At 38.7% G+C, this 17,471-nt stretch overlaps 1 protein-coding gene across 2 annotated transcripts in view; it reads left to right on the top strand.

The window, feature by feature from the left end:
• TUBGCP3 (tubulin gamma complex associated protein 3) overlaps positions 1–17,471 on the top strand; it is a 49,524-nt gene that overhangs the window by 16,443 nt on the left and 15,610 nt on the right. For both annotated transcript variants that reach the window (XM_042038765.1, XM_042038775.1), the window contains exons 6-9: positions 4,571–4,743; positions 7,520–7,638; positions 10,822–10,947; positions 14,403–14,471. In XM_042038765.1, coding sequence (XP_041894699.1) covers positions 4,571–4,743; positions 7,520–7,638; positions 10,822–10,947; positions 14,403–14,471 — 487 coding nt within the window. The remainder of the gene's footprint in view (positions 1–4,570; positions 4,744–7,519; positions 7,639–10,821; positions 10,948–14,402; positions 14,472–17,471) is intronic.

Genomic DNA, 17,471 nt, shown 5'->3' with positions numbered 1-17,471 from the left:
AATGGCTGCCCAAATGTGTTCATTTTTAATCACTATCTTCTTGTCTTTTCATTTTCCTTCCCACCCCCAAGAGTTGTGAAACAAACACAAAATCACAAGATACACTCTACTAAAAAAATATATCTTCAACTCAAAAAAAAGCTTTGGTCCTTTCTGAAAATGTATTTGGCATGAGTTACTAAATTCATATTATAGAAGTAATTAGTGCTGACAGAACTGGATTTTATAATACAAATACTACAGTAGTGATAAGATGATGTAGCTCAGGATTGTGGAAGTGGAAGCACAGTAAAAAGCAGTATTCCATCCCTGGACTTCAGGGTAGGAGACTTGGGGCTCTTCTGGGATCTTCTTGGAAAGATCCCCTGAGAAGCTGCCTTGGAGGAAAGAGGGATTAAGGAGAGAACAGAATAGGATAGTTCTGTTTGAAGGGACCTACAATGATCATCTGGTTCAACTGTTGGAGTAGAGAGCTGGTTGATATTCAAGGATCACCTCCTGCAAGCTTAAGAAAGAAATGGGCAAGGAGGAATTAAGAGTGGCAGGAGGCCTGCATGGATGAACAAGTTTTTTCTGACAAAACTCAGATATAGAAAGGTTTACAAAAGATGGAAGCAGGGCCAGGTGCCAAGGAGCATCCAGGGTCAGAGTGACTGCAATGAAATTCTAAACTGACCTAGAGCTTAATCTGTCAAGGGACATGAAGGGAAACAGCAGATAGTTCTGCAGCTACATAAGCAGTAAGGGAAAGCTAGAGAAAACATGGGCCCCTGTTCAAGGGGCATGGAATGTGGTGACAGATGTGGAAAAAGCTGAGGTACTTGGTGCTTGCTTTGCCTTTGTGCTGGTAAAGACCCTTGGGAAGGTCTTTGTTGCTCTGGAAAGCATGTCCAGACATGTGATGGACAAGAAGGAGGAGGAGTAGGAGTAGTCAGCCCAGACTTAAGAAAACAAAAAAAAAAGACATTCTTGACCAATCTTATGGCCCTCTGTGATGAGATGACTGACTTGGTGAACAAGAGGAAAGCAATAATTGTTGTTTATTTCAACCTTACTAAGACTTTTGATGCTGTCTACCTGTGACAGCCTTATTGACAGACCTGGTAAAATGTGGACTAGATAACTTGACAGTGAGGTGAACTGAACCTGTTAGACTCAAAAGGATTATGATCAGTTGCACAAAGTCCAGTTGGAGCCCAATCCCTAATGGTGTAACCAGAAGCTGTATCCTTCTTCCCACCTGATGGCACAGAGTGAATCTTTGGCAGCTTTGCAGATGATACAATGCTGGGAGGAGTGGTTGTTAAAGGAGGTCATTAACTTGTTTCTCAGAGGGAGCTCAGTGGGCTCCAGAAACAGGCTCACAGGAGCCTGCTGAAGTTCAAAGTCCTGTTCCTGGGGAGGAGTAGCTCCATGCACCAGTACGTACTGGTGCTGACTGATTGCAAAGCAGCTTTGCAGAAAATGTCCTGGGATTCCTGGTAGACACCAAGTTGAACATGAGTGTGCAATGTGTGGTGAAGGAGGCTAAGAACCTCCTGGGTTGTTTTATGAAGGACATCACCAGGCGGGTGAGGCAAATAAAACTTCTCACTGCTCAGTACTGGTGAGGACATATCTGAAATGCTGGGTCCAGTTATAGTACAAAGAAAAGATACAGGCGGGCTGGAAGGAGTCTGGAGAAGGAAGCCCAAAACCATTTAAGGGGTTGGAGCATCTGATGTACGAGGGGAAGCTGAGTGAGACCTGGAGTTGCTCATCCTGGAGAAGAAAAATCTTGGGATCTTACCTCTGTAATAGTATGATGAGGGACATAGAGAAGACTGAACCAGACTGGTTTGAGTTAGAGAAAGAAAAGGAGGTAACTGGCAAAATTTGTGAGTTTGTGAATCGCAGTTAATCAAAAGGAAAAAAACCTTCTTGCATTAAGATGGGCTGCATGTTTGAGGGCGGGGACATACTGTGAAACACTGAAATGGGTTGCCCAGAGAGGTTGTGTAGTCTCTATGCTTGAAAATATTAAAAGCATGACTTGAGCAATGCACCAGGTAACCTTCCCTAGCTGATCCTGCTTTGATGAGAAGGGTTGTAGGAGGTGATCTCCAGAGGTCCCTTCTAGCCTCAGCCATTATATAATCCTGATACAATATAGAAAGATCTGTCAGTGAGGTTATTTCATATATCTGCTTGTTTAAAAATATCAGCAGAATACCCTCTTAATGGCTGTAGTGGTTTTGGTTCAAAATATTCATTACTTACTTATTTTCCTTCTGTGAGATAAGAATTAGGAGAAAAGCAAAGCAGGCACAAACCTTAAACAGTTGCAGTACAATGAAAGAGTTTTATTACTAATAGAGTTAAAAGTAAAGAGAAAATAACAAAACAAAATTAAAGCAAATCCTCCCCTCCCTCCAGCACTTCTCTCCTTTTACCCAGCTCACACAAGGGATAACAGAACATGGGATGTTAGTCAGTGTTCCAGTTCTTGAAAAGTCTCTCTCTTATGCTTAAGGAAAAAAGGGTTTTCCTTCAGTTGCACGTGGTTCCCAAACTGCCACTAACAGCAGATCCCCCCGGAAACAAACAATCTGCTGTGTGTAGAACATCTCTCCCATGAAAAATCTCACAGTTCCTTCACACTGCAAAACATGGGCCATCACATGGGGTTATTCATCTTTTTAAGGATAAGTTATTTTGGCCTGCACACAAAGGCTTTTCTTCGCCACAAGTCTCTAACAGCCTCTTACTACTTCTCTATAGCCTGGCATAGGCACTCTTCACAATCTTCACAGGCACACGAAGATACTCCATCCCCCCATGTTCTTCAAATGGATTAAAGAGACAAACAGTTTGTGGTATTACAGTTTCTTACCACGGCATGCAAGAAGGTTTTTTAAGCTGCGCGCCAGAATCGCGGCACCGCCCTCTTTTCTCCCGCCGCCATGCTCAGCTCCGTCCCACGTGACTCACTTCTCTTTCTCTCTGACTCTGAAGCCGCCATGTTGAAGGGTGCTCTTGTTCAGGCTTTATGGTGGGGAAAGCCTCGCTCCCTTTGTGCTGCTGGCTGCATGGTGTCTTCTTCAGTTCAGCACGGAGTGTGCTGGCTGCAGACAGGAGGCTCTGCCGGCTCCCGCTGGCTCCGCCGGCTCCGCATGGAGAGGAGAAGGACCCCCCTGTCCCCAGAAGCCGCCGCGCTGGATGGGTTTAGCTGTGAGCAGTCCATGGCTGGTTTTAGCTGCCTGCGGCTCTGGGACAGTCCCCCCGCAGTGATCCAGGGTCCGTGCTGCAGCGTTGGGAAAGGGGGGAAGGGGCAGTGGCCCCGGCCCGGCCCGGCGGGGCCGGGAGGCTCGGAGCCCCCCCACCTTCCAACAGGCGAGCTCCGACAAAAGGGGGAAGTTCCGCCTTTCTGTGCGGTTTAAATATGTAAATTGTGAGAAGCGTAATTGGTCTTAAAGACTGTCCATCAACTCAGGGTCAACCCAATACACTGGCATATTCTTGGTCTGACCTGTTCATGCTGTTCCATTTTATAGCAGTTTCACTGTGCTCTTTAGTCCTGTAGTCTGAGCTGAACAACCCAAATAAAATCTTTGTGAGCTTTGTTCCTCCGGAACTTCTCTTTATACCTATTTTTCTTTTTTTCTGGAGTACATTCTTCTGAACAGCCAAAATTCAGTGTTGTACTCTGAGGTGTTACTAATGTTAAACACAACAGAGCTCAGTTTTCAACACTGAGACTGGTTATTCCCAGGACGGGTGGCTTCCTGAGATGGTAGATGTGGATAGGGAGCAGAATGGACCCACTCTAATCTGGGGGGCAGAAGTTACTGGCCTGCTGACCAACCTAGATGCTCACAAGTGTGAGGGACTTGATGGGATTTATCCTAGAGTGATGAGGGAGTTGGTGGAAGAGCTCACCAAGACACTCTCCGTCATTTTATCAGTCCTGGCCAACCAGGGAGGTTCTGGATGATTGGCACTTGGCCAATGTGACATTTTTTCATATTTAAGACTTCCTTTGTGAGGAGAACTGACAAGTTGGGAGGGAAATTGGAACTTGTCTGGATATTCCCTTCTTGATTACATTTTCAGGCACTTGATACAAGTTATCTGAAAGAGTAGACTGGCTGGAAAGTGAACTTTTTCCTCTTTCTCTATTTTCCTTTAGTTCTTTGACATGTAACTGCAGCTTCAGGTAATAACAAAAGTTAAATGTTTAGTTTTTTCTACTATGACTGTGTTTATTATTGTTATAGTACCTTTACTTTTAACCTATTTCAGCATAATTATGTTTCATCAAAGTTTATCTTTGATATGAAATCATGTATGTCAAACTTTTCTACAGGTTGGGGGGTTTTTTGAAAGTGTAGACTTATAGGAAGAAATAAATTTCTTGTATGTTCTGTACCCTTTTTTAACGTTCCTTTGTGTTAAACCACCCCTTCCCCCCACCCCAAATGAACCATCCACAGAAAACTTGGGGCATTTCTCAAAATCTGCATCACTTCACACCATGTAGTGGGTATAGAATCAGAGTTTTTAAAGACATTTATTCCTTTTATCCTTGTAGACAATCCTATCAAGCTCCGGGCGTTGGAGATTGCCTCCGTCAGCAGCTAGGATCACGTCTTGCATGGACTTTAACTGCGAGCCAGCCTTCTTTACAAAGCACTACCTCAAAAGGCTTTTCAAATGCTGTCTCTCGTGGTGTGCCAAGGTCTAGGCGAGAAGGGGATACAAGTGGTGAGCAAAGATATAGTTGTTAAAGATAATTTTTTTCACAGTTACCTATATCCTCCATTATCTTTTCAATTATTTTGGAATCATAGCATGTTAATTTTTTGAAGAGTGTTTTTCTAGAATGTGCTTAGTAGAAGGATAGAAGCAAATATGCAAGACTAGTATATTTAGCCACAGTCTTTGGCTGGTTGTTAATTTCTCTTTTGCACTGGTTAGTTTGATTGTGATCTGGTCCTCTTGAAAGACTGACTTCATTCCAGTGTTTGTCAGAGTTAAGTGGTTGTGACATGTGAGCAATGATCATTCTTTTGATGATCAGAAGATGCTACTGTTTTTAGAGTTAGAAAGAGAGCTCAGTAAATAGAACTTGTTGAAATACTCATCTGTTTGTGGTTCTGTGTCTTTCAGAACTTGGAAATGTGAACTGGAATATAGAGCTCTTAAACCTATTTCTTCTTTAAATTAGCATACTGTTTACAGTGGTTGTAATTAGAGCAAGTAACATATAAAATGTTGTCAATAAAATAAATATGAATATAGACTAGTAAAATAATAGAATGGTTTGAGTTGGAAGGTACCTTAAAGATCATCTTGTTTCAACTCCCCTGTCATGGAGAGGGACACCTTCCACTAGACCAGGTTGCTCAGGGAGCCATCCAGTCTATCCTTGAACACTTCCAGGGGTGGGACATCCACGACTTTTCTGGGCACCCTGTTCCAGTGCCTCATCAGCCTTCACAGTAAAGAATTTCTTCCTAAATTCCCAATATTGCTAATTTACTTCCATGATTAAGTGGCTGTAAACTTGAAACTGATGCCTAGAGGATCTATTCTGAATTTACACAAGTGTAACTAAGGAGGAATTGTTTAACAGGTGATCTCTGTGACAACTCCTTTACTGTAAAAGTGGCAGACTTTTCTGAATAAGTGAGCTGATGGCAGATGTACTCATCCCATTATTCTCTGGCAAAGAAAGATAAGAGATGCAGGCTTTTGTCTGTGGTTTTTTGTTTTGGCTTTTTTTACCTTCTATACAAATAAGTGTGGATATTAAGGAACTAAAATGTAGCCTGTCTGCCAGCCTCTGCATTTTGGAGTAGCAGTGTACAAAGCAGTCAGTGGCTTATAGATCAGAGTTGTACTGGTGCATCTGAGGGCAACATTTGGCATTTAGAACCTAATTAACAAGACCATTGATGTGCAAGATGATGTGTGTGCGTGTGTATATAATGTAAATACGTGTTTTATATATGTGGTAGATTTAATATATACCAAAATAGGAGAAAAGAAAAAATAGAAAAAGGAGTAGAAAAAAGCATAGGAAAAAGAAATAGAAAGACATGTAAAATCTATCACTGCCTCTTAATTTATGATACAGATTGCTATAAAAAACAATTCTTCTTCCGTTGAGTCAGCCAGCAGCTGTGACTTTGGTTCCTGTGTGGGATGGGTATAAAGACTGACAGTTGTCTTAAATGTAGTCACTTGCTGGTGTAGAAATAGAAGTAGGACTGCATTCAGAATATAGAAGTCTATTATCAAGAAGATACATTTCTATGAATAATGGATTCTTGTAACTAATTTTTTTCTCCTAAAGTTACTTGCTTTTATTTGAAGTTTTCTTACTGTTACATCTACACACAGAGTATAAAAAGGCACATTGTATGGCTGATGTTAATACTTTTGTACTATATCAATTAAAGAAATACGCACTTACATCTTTTACCATTTCACTACAAGTTCCTAAGAGGGACAACTTACTCGTGCACATCTTAATGTTATGAGGGCAGACTGAGATTTAAATGGTATTGTGAAGACTACTTTTGCTGAAATAAGAGTAGAATTTAATTTTTCTTGGGTTTTTTTTTTCTGGAAAAGTGGATTGTTGGGGAGGCAAACTGACAAGAGTAAGAGTGCTGTCTAAATTGGGAGAAGCATGCTGTAGCATCTCAATTTCTGGATAGTTGTTGTTAAAATTGTTTAACTCTTGAAATCTTAAATGAAGTTACAAAAGCGCATGGTGATGGTTTGCCCAGAAAAAGTGGGGATAGTTTCAATGGCCTGCACAGTGCCTTTTTTGATCTTATGTTTCCTTTAAATCCATAAATATCTTACATCTCTAACACAGTCTAACCTCTAACAGAAGCAAACTGTATTCTACAATAGCAAAGGCTTTACTAAATCAAAGATGTACTTATGTTCAGACAGTGTTTACGCTTAAATGTTTTCCAGCTCCGTGACTAATATGCAGTCTAATTTGATCAGTCTTCTCACTGAGCAGTGGCATATGTAATTGAAAGCCATTATGAAACAAACAGCTCTTCCTTCTGGATTAACTGTCCTTTTCCTAGGTGAATGTAGAAGAGGTTATTCTGTAAGTCTACAGTCTAATTTAACAACTTCACCTCTTTGTTCAAAGAAAGATAAAGTTGCTGTGGTGCTTGCCTCAGAACTTGCACTGGTGTTGGATCAGGAGAGATAACAAGTTTAAGAACTGGCTGATGTGTTGGTTAAAATAGGGCATGCCTTGTGCCATACAAGCTGATTGCTCTGAGAGAACCACAGGTAGCATTAGAGGCAGGTAAAGGCAATCTTGGGCTTTCCTGTCAGATTAAGAGGACCTAAAACACTTCTTTGTGGGTTACAAGCACAGGCTTTATAGTTGTTATAGTTTGGGGTTTTTCTGGCTATTCTAAATAGTTCTTCAAAGTTGTAATCAAAACTAATTTTCTCAACAAATCTAAATACTTGTTTTGTTTTTGATTTTTTTCTTTTCCAGGTTCTGTTGAAATAACAGAAGCAAATCTTGTAAGAGATGTTTTATATGTCTTCCAGGGAATAGATGGCAAAACCATCAAAATGTGCAATTCTGAAAATTGCTACAAAGTGGAAGGAAAGGTACTGTATGGTGACTTGTATTTCATATGTGTGCAGAGAAGTATATAGGGGGAAAAATAGCCATGAGAAGCATGTAAAAAAGTTAAAATATTATTACAAGTCTTTATTCCCTCTACCAGCCTTTTTTTTCCTTTGTGCTGGTGTTGGTTGGTTGGTTTTATTTGTTTTGTTTTTGTGAGCTCTTTTGTTAATACAACAGAGTAGTTTCAACAGTAGTAGTTGAAAATCAATTGGGTAAATTAGATGCCAGAAAGAAACTGTAGCATTTCACAAGATATGAATAGCCTCCCAACTCCTAATCCAGTAGAAGGATTCATAAGTTACGGCTTTGAGGACTTCTGTCAACATTTCCCCTCTCCAGTGTATAAGAATTAATATAAAGCAGATGCAGGCATTTGACTACGTTATTACTGAATTAAGTTTAACAGCTTGAGATGTGGAATGAATGCTAGCCACTTGATGTTATGGGCCTGATTACAATTATAAGTGATCAGATGCAGATTACCTGAGAAAGGAAGGACTGGTGGTAGAACTGAAGAAAGGCCTCATGTGAATTTGAATGAAGACATCAAATAGGGGACAAAAGAATAGGAGAGATGCCTGAGAGACTTTGCTTTAAGGTGGTGAGATGTTAAACCTATTTGCAATTCAAAAAAACCCTAGAGTGAGATTGGGTCAGCTGAACGAAGAAAAAAAAGTGGCTCTAGTTGCTTTAGCATCTTCATATTCCGTATTTAGACAGTACAGCTTCAGTGTTCAGTTTCTGCTAATTGGTTTTCATATTCTTGCTTAGATGGAAAGACGATACTTTCAATTTTTACTTCTATTAAAAACTTTCTATGACAGTATTACATAGTCCTTAAATGGTGGGGAAATTACTTTTGGTCCATTTCATGTGCCAAGAGCATGGTAGACAGGTCTTAATGTTGGTACCTGAGTTAATTTCCTTTTTTCCTTCATAATAGTTGCAAAAAGTGAGATGTATAGTTGTTCACCGTTACTTTACAATGACATTTACAGCTGCTTCATGGAGGGAAAAATGAAAAACTCAACTCTTGTTAAATAAGTTAAATCTTATTAATTAACAGATTCTTAATAAACATCTACCTGTAGATGATGCAAAGTTTATAATTCCTCAGCACCTTCACTGAGTTAATTATATTTCATATGTAAATTTATATCTGGCAAAAGAAGGGTAGCATAATATATTTTTCTAGAGGAATGTGAAGAAAACTTAGTTAGCGATTACAAAATTGGCAATGGATTTCATTGTTTTTCTGTGTAGCTTTCATATCCAATAGGCTGGTTTGAGGTCAGAAGCTGTTTTACTTGGAACTTGTAATTCAAGGAGTTTAATTACTGACCACAAGCCAGCTGAATAATCTTTGCCTGAGAACTTTGCCTTCAGTTATTTTAGTGAGGTCAGTTGTCTTCCATTCTTCCTTATTGGCACTTGGACTGAGCTACCAGACCCAGTGAAGATGAGATTGACTCACCAGAGCTGCAGCTGGAACCACTTCTGACAAACAAGGAGGACCAAGATCATACCTCCTTTAGCTGTATTGACTGCACATTAGGCAAAATAGTAGTCAAAGCATGTAGTTCTTCCTCAGCTTACAAAGAAAATCTCATTATACACAGTCTGGGCTGTTGGGTTTTTTTCCAGAAAGAAACACACTTTGTAAGGTGCTATTCTTGCTGAAATGTTTCCTAATCTTAGTGTTAATATTAGGTCTGGTGGTGACATTCAGCACTGTATAAGATAGCAGCCTCTGATTTGATCTAAGACATACAAATGTAATAACACCAAGCCAATTTTGCTTGTTCCTCATTTAATTCCAGTGGATGTGTGTTGTGCTCAGTGTTTGCCAAGTACTCTGCACTTGCAGAATTCTAAATAGTTCTTATGTCATCTCTTTGGGTTTTAGCTGCGGGCAGGGTTTCTGTGTCCAATTATGCTTGTTTGGGCTGGAATTTACCCTACAGAAGTTGTTCAAGAAGTTAAAGCTGTACCTCTGTGGGTAAACAAGAGGGCTAGGGACTGAACTCTGGTCTTACAAGCAAATGCTGCAGCCTGGTTCAAGCCCACACTGGTGTGGCTAACACACTCTGACACTAATTGTTATCTTGGAGAATGCCTGTACTGTTAACTAAAAGGTTTAATGAATGAGATTGATTTCTAGTTCTTTGGCAGCTTAACTTCTTACAATACTTCCTTGCTTTAGTTTCGACTGTTCCAAGCTGGCTGTCAACGGTAAAATTGTCTGTAGGGGTGGGATAGGTCCAGTTGCTGTGGGTAAGAGTTAGTGTCTGCCTCTTGGTCTATTTTATCAGTCAGATTGTTTGGGGTTTTTTATTCAATGAAATTTTGAATACTTGATTATAGTGTTCTTGAGTAATATGGTGAAATGTGGTAGAAGAATATCTCAAGTAGGAGCAGTGTCTTATCTGTTGGTAATTTAGAGGAAGAAATGCGCATTTCATTCAGATGAAAATAGTGGTAGCTAAATAGAGTGTTGAGACTAAGGTGGGCTTGCAAGGTGAGTGAGATACTAGAAGAAAACCAGAAACACACTAGAAGAGTTCAGAAGGATATATGATTAAATAACTTATAAAAGCTGGACTTAAACTTGGAAGTTGGGTTCTGCAAGTTTGTTCCTGATGCCTAGTCAGGCATTGGGTCATTTATTTTCTATTAAAGGTTTCTTTCACATGTAACAATAACGGATTATTTTGTCAAAGCTTTTTCATTAGTTTCATTCATTAACACCTCTGCTAGAACTCTCATATTTTCAGTCTTGCTGGTTGTCAGGATAAGATAAAGTCTGATTCTACGACATGAAACTGCAGATCTCTTCCTTTCTTCTGAAGACCATTTTGTTGCTGCCATAGTTGCCTAATGTAAAAAGTGTATGAATACTACTACAATAAGATTTCTAAAAGAGAAGGTCTCAGAATTGCCAGTAGTTTGGTGCTGCTGCCTTTTCAACACGTGTGTACAAATTCAATGCTAATTACATGGTTGTCTGCTTTTTTTTGCACTATCTGTGCTGTAGAATGTAAAATGATTGTTTCTTTATCTGGCTTTTTTTTTTATGAGGCAGAGGGACCTTTGTGAAGAAACCAGTATTGGCATGACAGATTTGACTTAATTGCAAACTGTTGTTTCTGTTTACTTTGTAGGTGAGCTTGTCCAAATCTCTCCGAGATACTACAAGTAGACTTGCAGAGTTGGGGTGGCTACATAATAAAATAAGAAAATATACAGACCAGAGGAGTTTGGATCGTGCATTTGGACTTGTCGGACAGGTGAGTCAGCTAAAAAAAAGTTCTAACTACAATATTTGGTCTTGTTTTGCTAAGAAACTACTTAGTAAATGCAGTGCTAGAGCGGTGCATAAACTTTGGAGCTTGGATCATTCATCATCTGATTTACTCCTTTTGTGGATGCTGCATTTGATATGGGTCATAGTCAGAAGGCAAGGAAGAGGCATTGGCTCTTGCTGGTCTTAAGGATTTGCCCCTGTAATTAGTAGCTGGAAACTCTCATAAATTCCTTTTCCTAATTTTTTTTTTAATAATATTTTAAAATTATTCATGCATGTTCATAAACAAAAACATTTCTTAAATGGGATGGTGCCATCCCTGAGTTAATTAATGACCAATTCAGTTGTTAGTGACGTGTGCAGGAGACATTCTTGTCAGCTATTGTTGATGTTCATGTGTTAGTACTGCACTAGCTTACATAAAATGCAAATAGTCCATTATCTTCTGCCCTCTTTTGAATACAGCATCAAAAGAATATTAATTTTTGTTTTTATAGGTTTCATCATCATGATTTATAGTCTACAGTAACTTCACTGCTGCTGTAATACCCAAAACCACATTTACTGCTAAGACATTCCCGTTTCCTCTCACTTGCTCCCTCTGTAAAACTGGATATTATCCCTTCTGAGTCGACAGAAATGTTATCCTTGCCTCTAGCCATAACATCCTACCTAATCTGCCAAGAAATTGAAGTGCTTCTCCCTTCAATCTAATTTTTCTTAAGAGGTCAGTAGAGACACTGTAGTGCTTCCTACTTTTCTAATGTTTTATTCTGTTCCATTCTGTCTCTTATTCTAAGTAACCTTTCCAGTTACATATAAGTAATTATTTTTCTACTGATCCAATGCTGATTTCCATGTTTTGTATGGTAGTGCTACTGTGTATGCATTTTCTTTGGACTCTCCCCTTTATATCTGCGTGAAATTTGGTTCTTTATCTAGCAGCTTCCTGCTTGTGCTTATTTTTACTGTCTCTGGCTTTAATCTTCAAGTTTACAATAAGGGGAGAACTTTAATTCTTCAGTGAATTTAAATGTGCAGTATCTTGGTTTCTGTATGCAGGTTTCAGATCCTGTGCAGAAGGCTGTGCAGTTAAGTTACCTGAATCTGCATAGCTCTAGTGCTGCTAATCTTGCTTGAGGCAAGCACTTGTGTATATTTCTAGGACATAAGCGTTCAAATAAAAACTTATATTCCACTCTTGCTGTCAGTATCTGGGCACAGAGTATGCCTTCATGCTCTTCATAGCTTTTATAGCTGAGAATTTCAGGTGCTGCACACTGTGCGTTAAGGAATTTAGCACAAGAATATATGTTGTGTTATAAAGCATCTTTGGCTAATGTTCTAAAAGATTGATTGTGTAGACCCCTGTTTAAATCAGGTGTAGAATAAGATGTCTGTCACCTCTTTTGTTATGATTCTGGTGACTGTTTTTACCACACAAAATGTCAGGTATTAACATTAGAAGTAGAGATATAACAATATATTACACTTTTTTCTGACTTTGCTGATTAATATCTAAGTTCTGATTTGTCCTCAGAAAATAAAAAGAATAATCGGCAGTTAATTATAATTTGTTCTTTGGCATTTTGCCCATTTAGATCCAGTTGAGCCAGTGGGCATTTTAACTTTTTTCTGTTTACTTCCTCAATTCTCTTTTGCTGCAGACCAAATCAGAATTCTAGGATAATGTCCAGTTTTTCTGTATCAGTTTGGGAAGCAAAAGTCTCTGGTTTGTGATGCAGGAATTGGTACTGGATGTAAACTTTAATTTGTAAAGCTTCTCTGAAAAATTGGTGACCAGTTGGATCCTGGCTACTAAATCATTAAAGTCAATGATTGCTGTTCTTCCTTTCTGAGCAAAACAGTGCCTTTGATTGTTTTCTTGGAGGCTCTGCTCTACCCTCTATCTTGGCAAGTGCCACTTTAATAGGTTCAAAAATCTACTGAAGAAGCAAGTGAGAAGAAATGAAAAGTGGAGTTACACATAAAGGGATTTCTTTTTGCCCTTCAGTATCCTCTGGAATAAAATGAATGTCAAATTTCTTTGTAATTTATAGTGTCAAGTTGAAGAAAGGAACCTCCTTTCCCTAAAAAAGATACAATGGCAAGATTAATGACTTTTTTTTTCCTAGGCTTCTTAGCTGCTTAGCAGGAAAGAAGATTTATTTTCTCCTTGTGCTTCTAGAAATGATTTCTGCCTTTTACATATTCTAATGAATAAATATTTTACTTCAAGTTCTTGGGTTCTTTCTGTGAAGTTTTCCTTATTTTTTCCAAATTCTTTTGACTGTAATTCTAAAAGATCTTGAGGGGAAAGTGCTGGGAAATTTCCCATTAAAAAAAAAAAATCCATTAAAATAGATATCAAATTCATTAGCTCAGAATTGGTTAGAAAATTTTGAAGAATTTGTGTGTGTGCATGGGAGTATTGTTCCAAGTAACCAAACAAAAAACTTTAGGCACTTTCTGGGGGGTTTAAAAGTCTTTTTAACTTAGTCCCAAATTAATGAGCCATGTTTTTAGTTCTGTTTTGAAAAATGTGTTGCAGGCAATTTTTTAGTCTGTGTGTTAGGTTAAGATCATTACAAAACCAAAGCAAGACACCCCCCCCCCCACCTTAAACTGTAGAAAATATTTATCACTAAACAAATATTATTTCAGGAATTGTTTTTAAAATTTATCTTGAGTTTTAAACAACCTAAAATAGCTGTGCCTAGAATTGTTTTACAAAGAAGGGTTTTTGCTTTAGTTCAGGCCTGAATTAACTTCTGCCCATTTTACAGATTTCTTAAGATATACTTCGTAATGTTCATTTCTTCCATGTCACGTGAAGAATCATATATAACTCTGACTTGATAAAAGGGCAAAAATTTAGAGTACTTGATCCCGCAGCACTTACTGGGAGTATTTTTTTTTTGAGCATTGTGTTTTCTTGTTCATGTCATATAGTCTATATTGTAAATATAAAAATAATTGCCTAACTTCTGTGTTCTGTTGTTAGAGGCCTTCCTGAAAGGTAAACTCTATTACTTCACTGCATAGTGTATCTTACATGATTATTAAAAAAAAATCTTCAACTGGGTCATGTTATAATTTGTACATCCCTGTGCTAATTATTAATGCCATTGCTGAGATGATACATCTACTTGAAGAGTTACACTTGTCATAGTTTAATCTGTTGATATAGTTAAGACAGCGAGAAACAAGGTCACTTGATAATGTATATATATTCTTGGAAAAGGTGTATGCAGCTCTTAGGGAAGCACTTACATGTTTGGCCATTTCTCTAAGAATTGGCTTTTATGCTGAAACTTGTAGAATGATTGCATTCAGGAATTTTCTGACTATGTTAGAAGTGTGGTGATAGAATCAAATCAGAAAGATTTCTCCTCATTACTTTTCCTTTTTTTTTTTTTCTTTCCCCTTCTCTTACAGAGTTTTTGTGCTGCCTTACATCAGGAACTTAAAGAATACTACCGACTTCTGTCTGTTTTACATTCTCAGGTGAGTTAAGTGGTACGTATTCAACTTTACTGTTTTGTTCTACATTATCTAAATAGCTCCTATAAAGGTATACCTACCTATTCTGTTAGAATGTGAAGGATCTACAGCAGTTTCTGTTGACAGTGAAGACAATTCTCTGTAACTTGCATACTTCTTACTCTTTGAATGTATGTGCCCTTGAATCTTTTTCTCTTAGGAATTCATTGGTATTTGATATGTTACATAAGCAAGGAATACAATGTGTATTTCTAAGTCTCTGTCCCTGTTTTGCATCCTGTCAGTTTCATCTTGCATAATATCTTTATCATTCAAATCCCAAACAATGTGACACATCCTTGAGGGGAGAAAAAACCAATCTTTATTTCAAGCAGTGCATGATTCAGCAGCTAGTAATAACAGTTGCAGCTTTCTTTTCTGTGTGGGGCAGTTTGTTCATCTTTTTTTGTCCCTTTGTTTTCTGAGAGTAAAGACATCTGTTCTGCAGATGTTTCAGTGTTTTACTATTTTTCTGTAACGTATAGACCAACTCAGTGCTGATAATCTTGCAGTTTGTCCACAAATGTTTGTAGATAAGTGCATCTAGATACTGTATCTAAAATTAAAGTAAAATAAACATTTTTCTTCTGCTTGCCTTTTTTAAAGGGTTTTTAAGGGGTTCATTACTTGTAATGGTGAAAAATTTATTCTGAGAATTGACTTACAGCTAAATTAAACTGCCTTTTAAAAATTCTAACTTCAATAAGATCTTTATAGTTTGTCATAGGCTTTTGTAAATGTTTTCAAAGCATTTGTTCTTTTTAACTCACTTGCAGTTCTTGAATATTCTTGACTTTTGGAATGCTTGTTATATATACTTTTTGCTTGTTTTTCCTGGCTATTATCCAGTTGTTCCTTTTGTAGTTACTTCTTGCTCTGTCCAAAATATGTTTTCTCTCTTGGTTTGCTGAAGCTTTAATTTATTCTAACTTCTAAAACTTCTTGACCGTGAAAATATTTGACTACTTTGAAATGCAGTTTTGTCTACCTTTCCTGCTCCACCAAACCTTTCAAAAGAAGAGATGAGTACGGTGGGAGGGAAAGCCTGTAAGGAGAAAACGAAAAGAAAGTTCTGGGGTTACTTATTTTCAGACTGCATTTGCCTTTGTGGTGGGTTGACCCTGGGCAGCAGTCAAGCACCCACCCAGCTTCTTGCTCCCCCCTGTCTCTTGAGGAATGGGGAGAAAATAGAAGGAAGACAAAAAGGCAAGTCAATCAAGTTAGTGATGGTTTAGAAGGGAAAGCAAAATCTGTGCGTGCAAGCAAAGCAAAGTAGGGAGTTCATTCACTACTTTCCATCAGCAGGCAGATGTCCAGCTGCTTCTGGCAAGCAGGGTCTCAGGATGCTTAACACTTGCTTGGGAAGAAAAACTCCATCACCACAAATGTTCCTACTTGCTTCTCCTTTCCCTGAGCTTTTTTTTTTCCTGAGAAAGCTCTTTGTCCTTCATAAGCTTGGAAGTGGTTTTCCAGGATTAGTTGCTATCCCAAGGAATGAAGTGAGTCTCACTGATGTGTAGCTCTATGGCTCCTCCTTCTTGAAGAGAGGAGTGATATTTGCTTTCTCAGGGTTGTCAGAAACTGCCTCTAATTGTGGTGTTGCAAAAATAATGGAGAGTGGCCTTGCAGTGACATTGGCCAGCTCCCTCCCTCGACACTTATTGGTGCATCCCATTAGGTCCCACAGACTTAAGTATATCCTGTTTGTTTGGTGACCCTAGCCTGATCCTTTTCTACTCAGTCTTCCATGTTCCAGACTCCTCTTCTTATCTTGACATCTGGTCTACCCAACAGCAAATTTTAGCAAAATACCAAGGCAAAAAGGGCATTAAGTACCTTAGCATTTTCCGTTTTTCCTGTCAGCCCTTTCCTAGCATCATTCAGTAGTTAGATACACATTTTTCCCAGTCTTACTTTTACTGCTGTTCTTGTTGCTCTTCATGTTCCTTGCCAGGTTCATCTTCAGTGTTAAGAGTTCATGCGTGCATTGAGCATGTTGATTAATTGCATTTTCATAGAGAACAGTCAATACAGTGTCTGTAATGCTTTGCAGCAGCAGCAGACTGGAGTTTCTGGGGAATCTAGGTCCCTCAGCACCTAACTGAAGGGGGTCCCTGAATCATGTTATGTTTGGATTTTCAGAAGCTCCTGGCAACACTCCTTCCCAAAGGTGTGAAATGAAGGAGATCTAGCAGTGGAGGAGAAATTCTTTTGTGGCTTGCAGAGTGGAAAGGATTGAAAGTCTCACTGCAGAATGGAGAGAAAAACTGTACCTTTCAGCTTCCTGAAAACATGTACAAAATTGACTTGAAATTAAATGTATGCAGCATTCTTAGATTCAGGAGATTGTACAGGCTGCCAGCTTAGGAGTTGTTAACTGCAGTTCCAGAGAGCAGTACAGGCATAGAACAACAAGAATCTTGGTAAAGGGTTCTATACTCTCTTTATAACTTATGATGTCTTCAGAGCTTCCCCCGAGCATGTTTCTGCCCTTGAAACAGTAATCCTAAACATAGTGTGTACTATTCCATAAGTGTCTCTGGTCTTTTTCTTGCAGGTTGTTTTCACTTTGCAGCCCATTTAAAAATGCAGTTCCATGATGAAGATGTACCATGTCTTCCCTAAAGCCAAAGCGTGGCTTTTGCTCATGTCTCTTTTACCATTGCTGATTTCCAAAAACACCAAAGAAAAATCCCAAACATGGACCCAGGAGCATTTGGAAGCAAATGAATTTAACTGGCTTTAAGTTAACTTGTGAACTTAATGTGGATGACACTAGTCTTAAATTTAACTAGTGTGTTGCACTTGGCTAAAAAAATGTGCTAGATGGGAAAGCACCGAGTGGGTTGGTTGTCACATACGAGAAACAGCATCTTCCGTAAGAGTTTGTCTGCTTGTACTGCTCTAGGAACTTGCTTCTATATTCTTAAGTTGTGTTCTTGTCCTGGTTATTCCATCTGTACT

Source organism: Corvus kubaryi, unplaced genomic scaffold (assembly GCF_017639235.1).
Source record: "Corvus kubaryi isolate FWS band 111438036 unplaced genomic scaffold, C.kubaryi_AGA036_p1.0 133, whole genome shotgun sequence".
Lineage (NCBI taxonomy): Eukaryota > Metazoa > Chordata > Aves > Passeriformes > Corvidae > Corvus > Corvus kubaryi.
The sequence above is the reverse complement of the archived record's forward strand: the minus strand, read 5'-3'. Positions and strand labels throughout refer to the sequence as shown.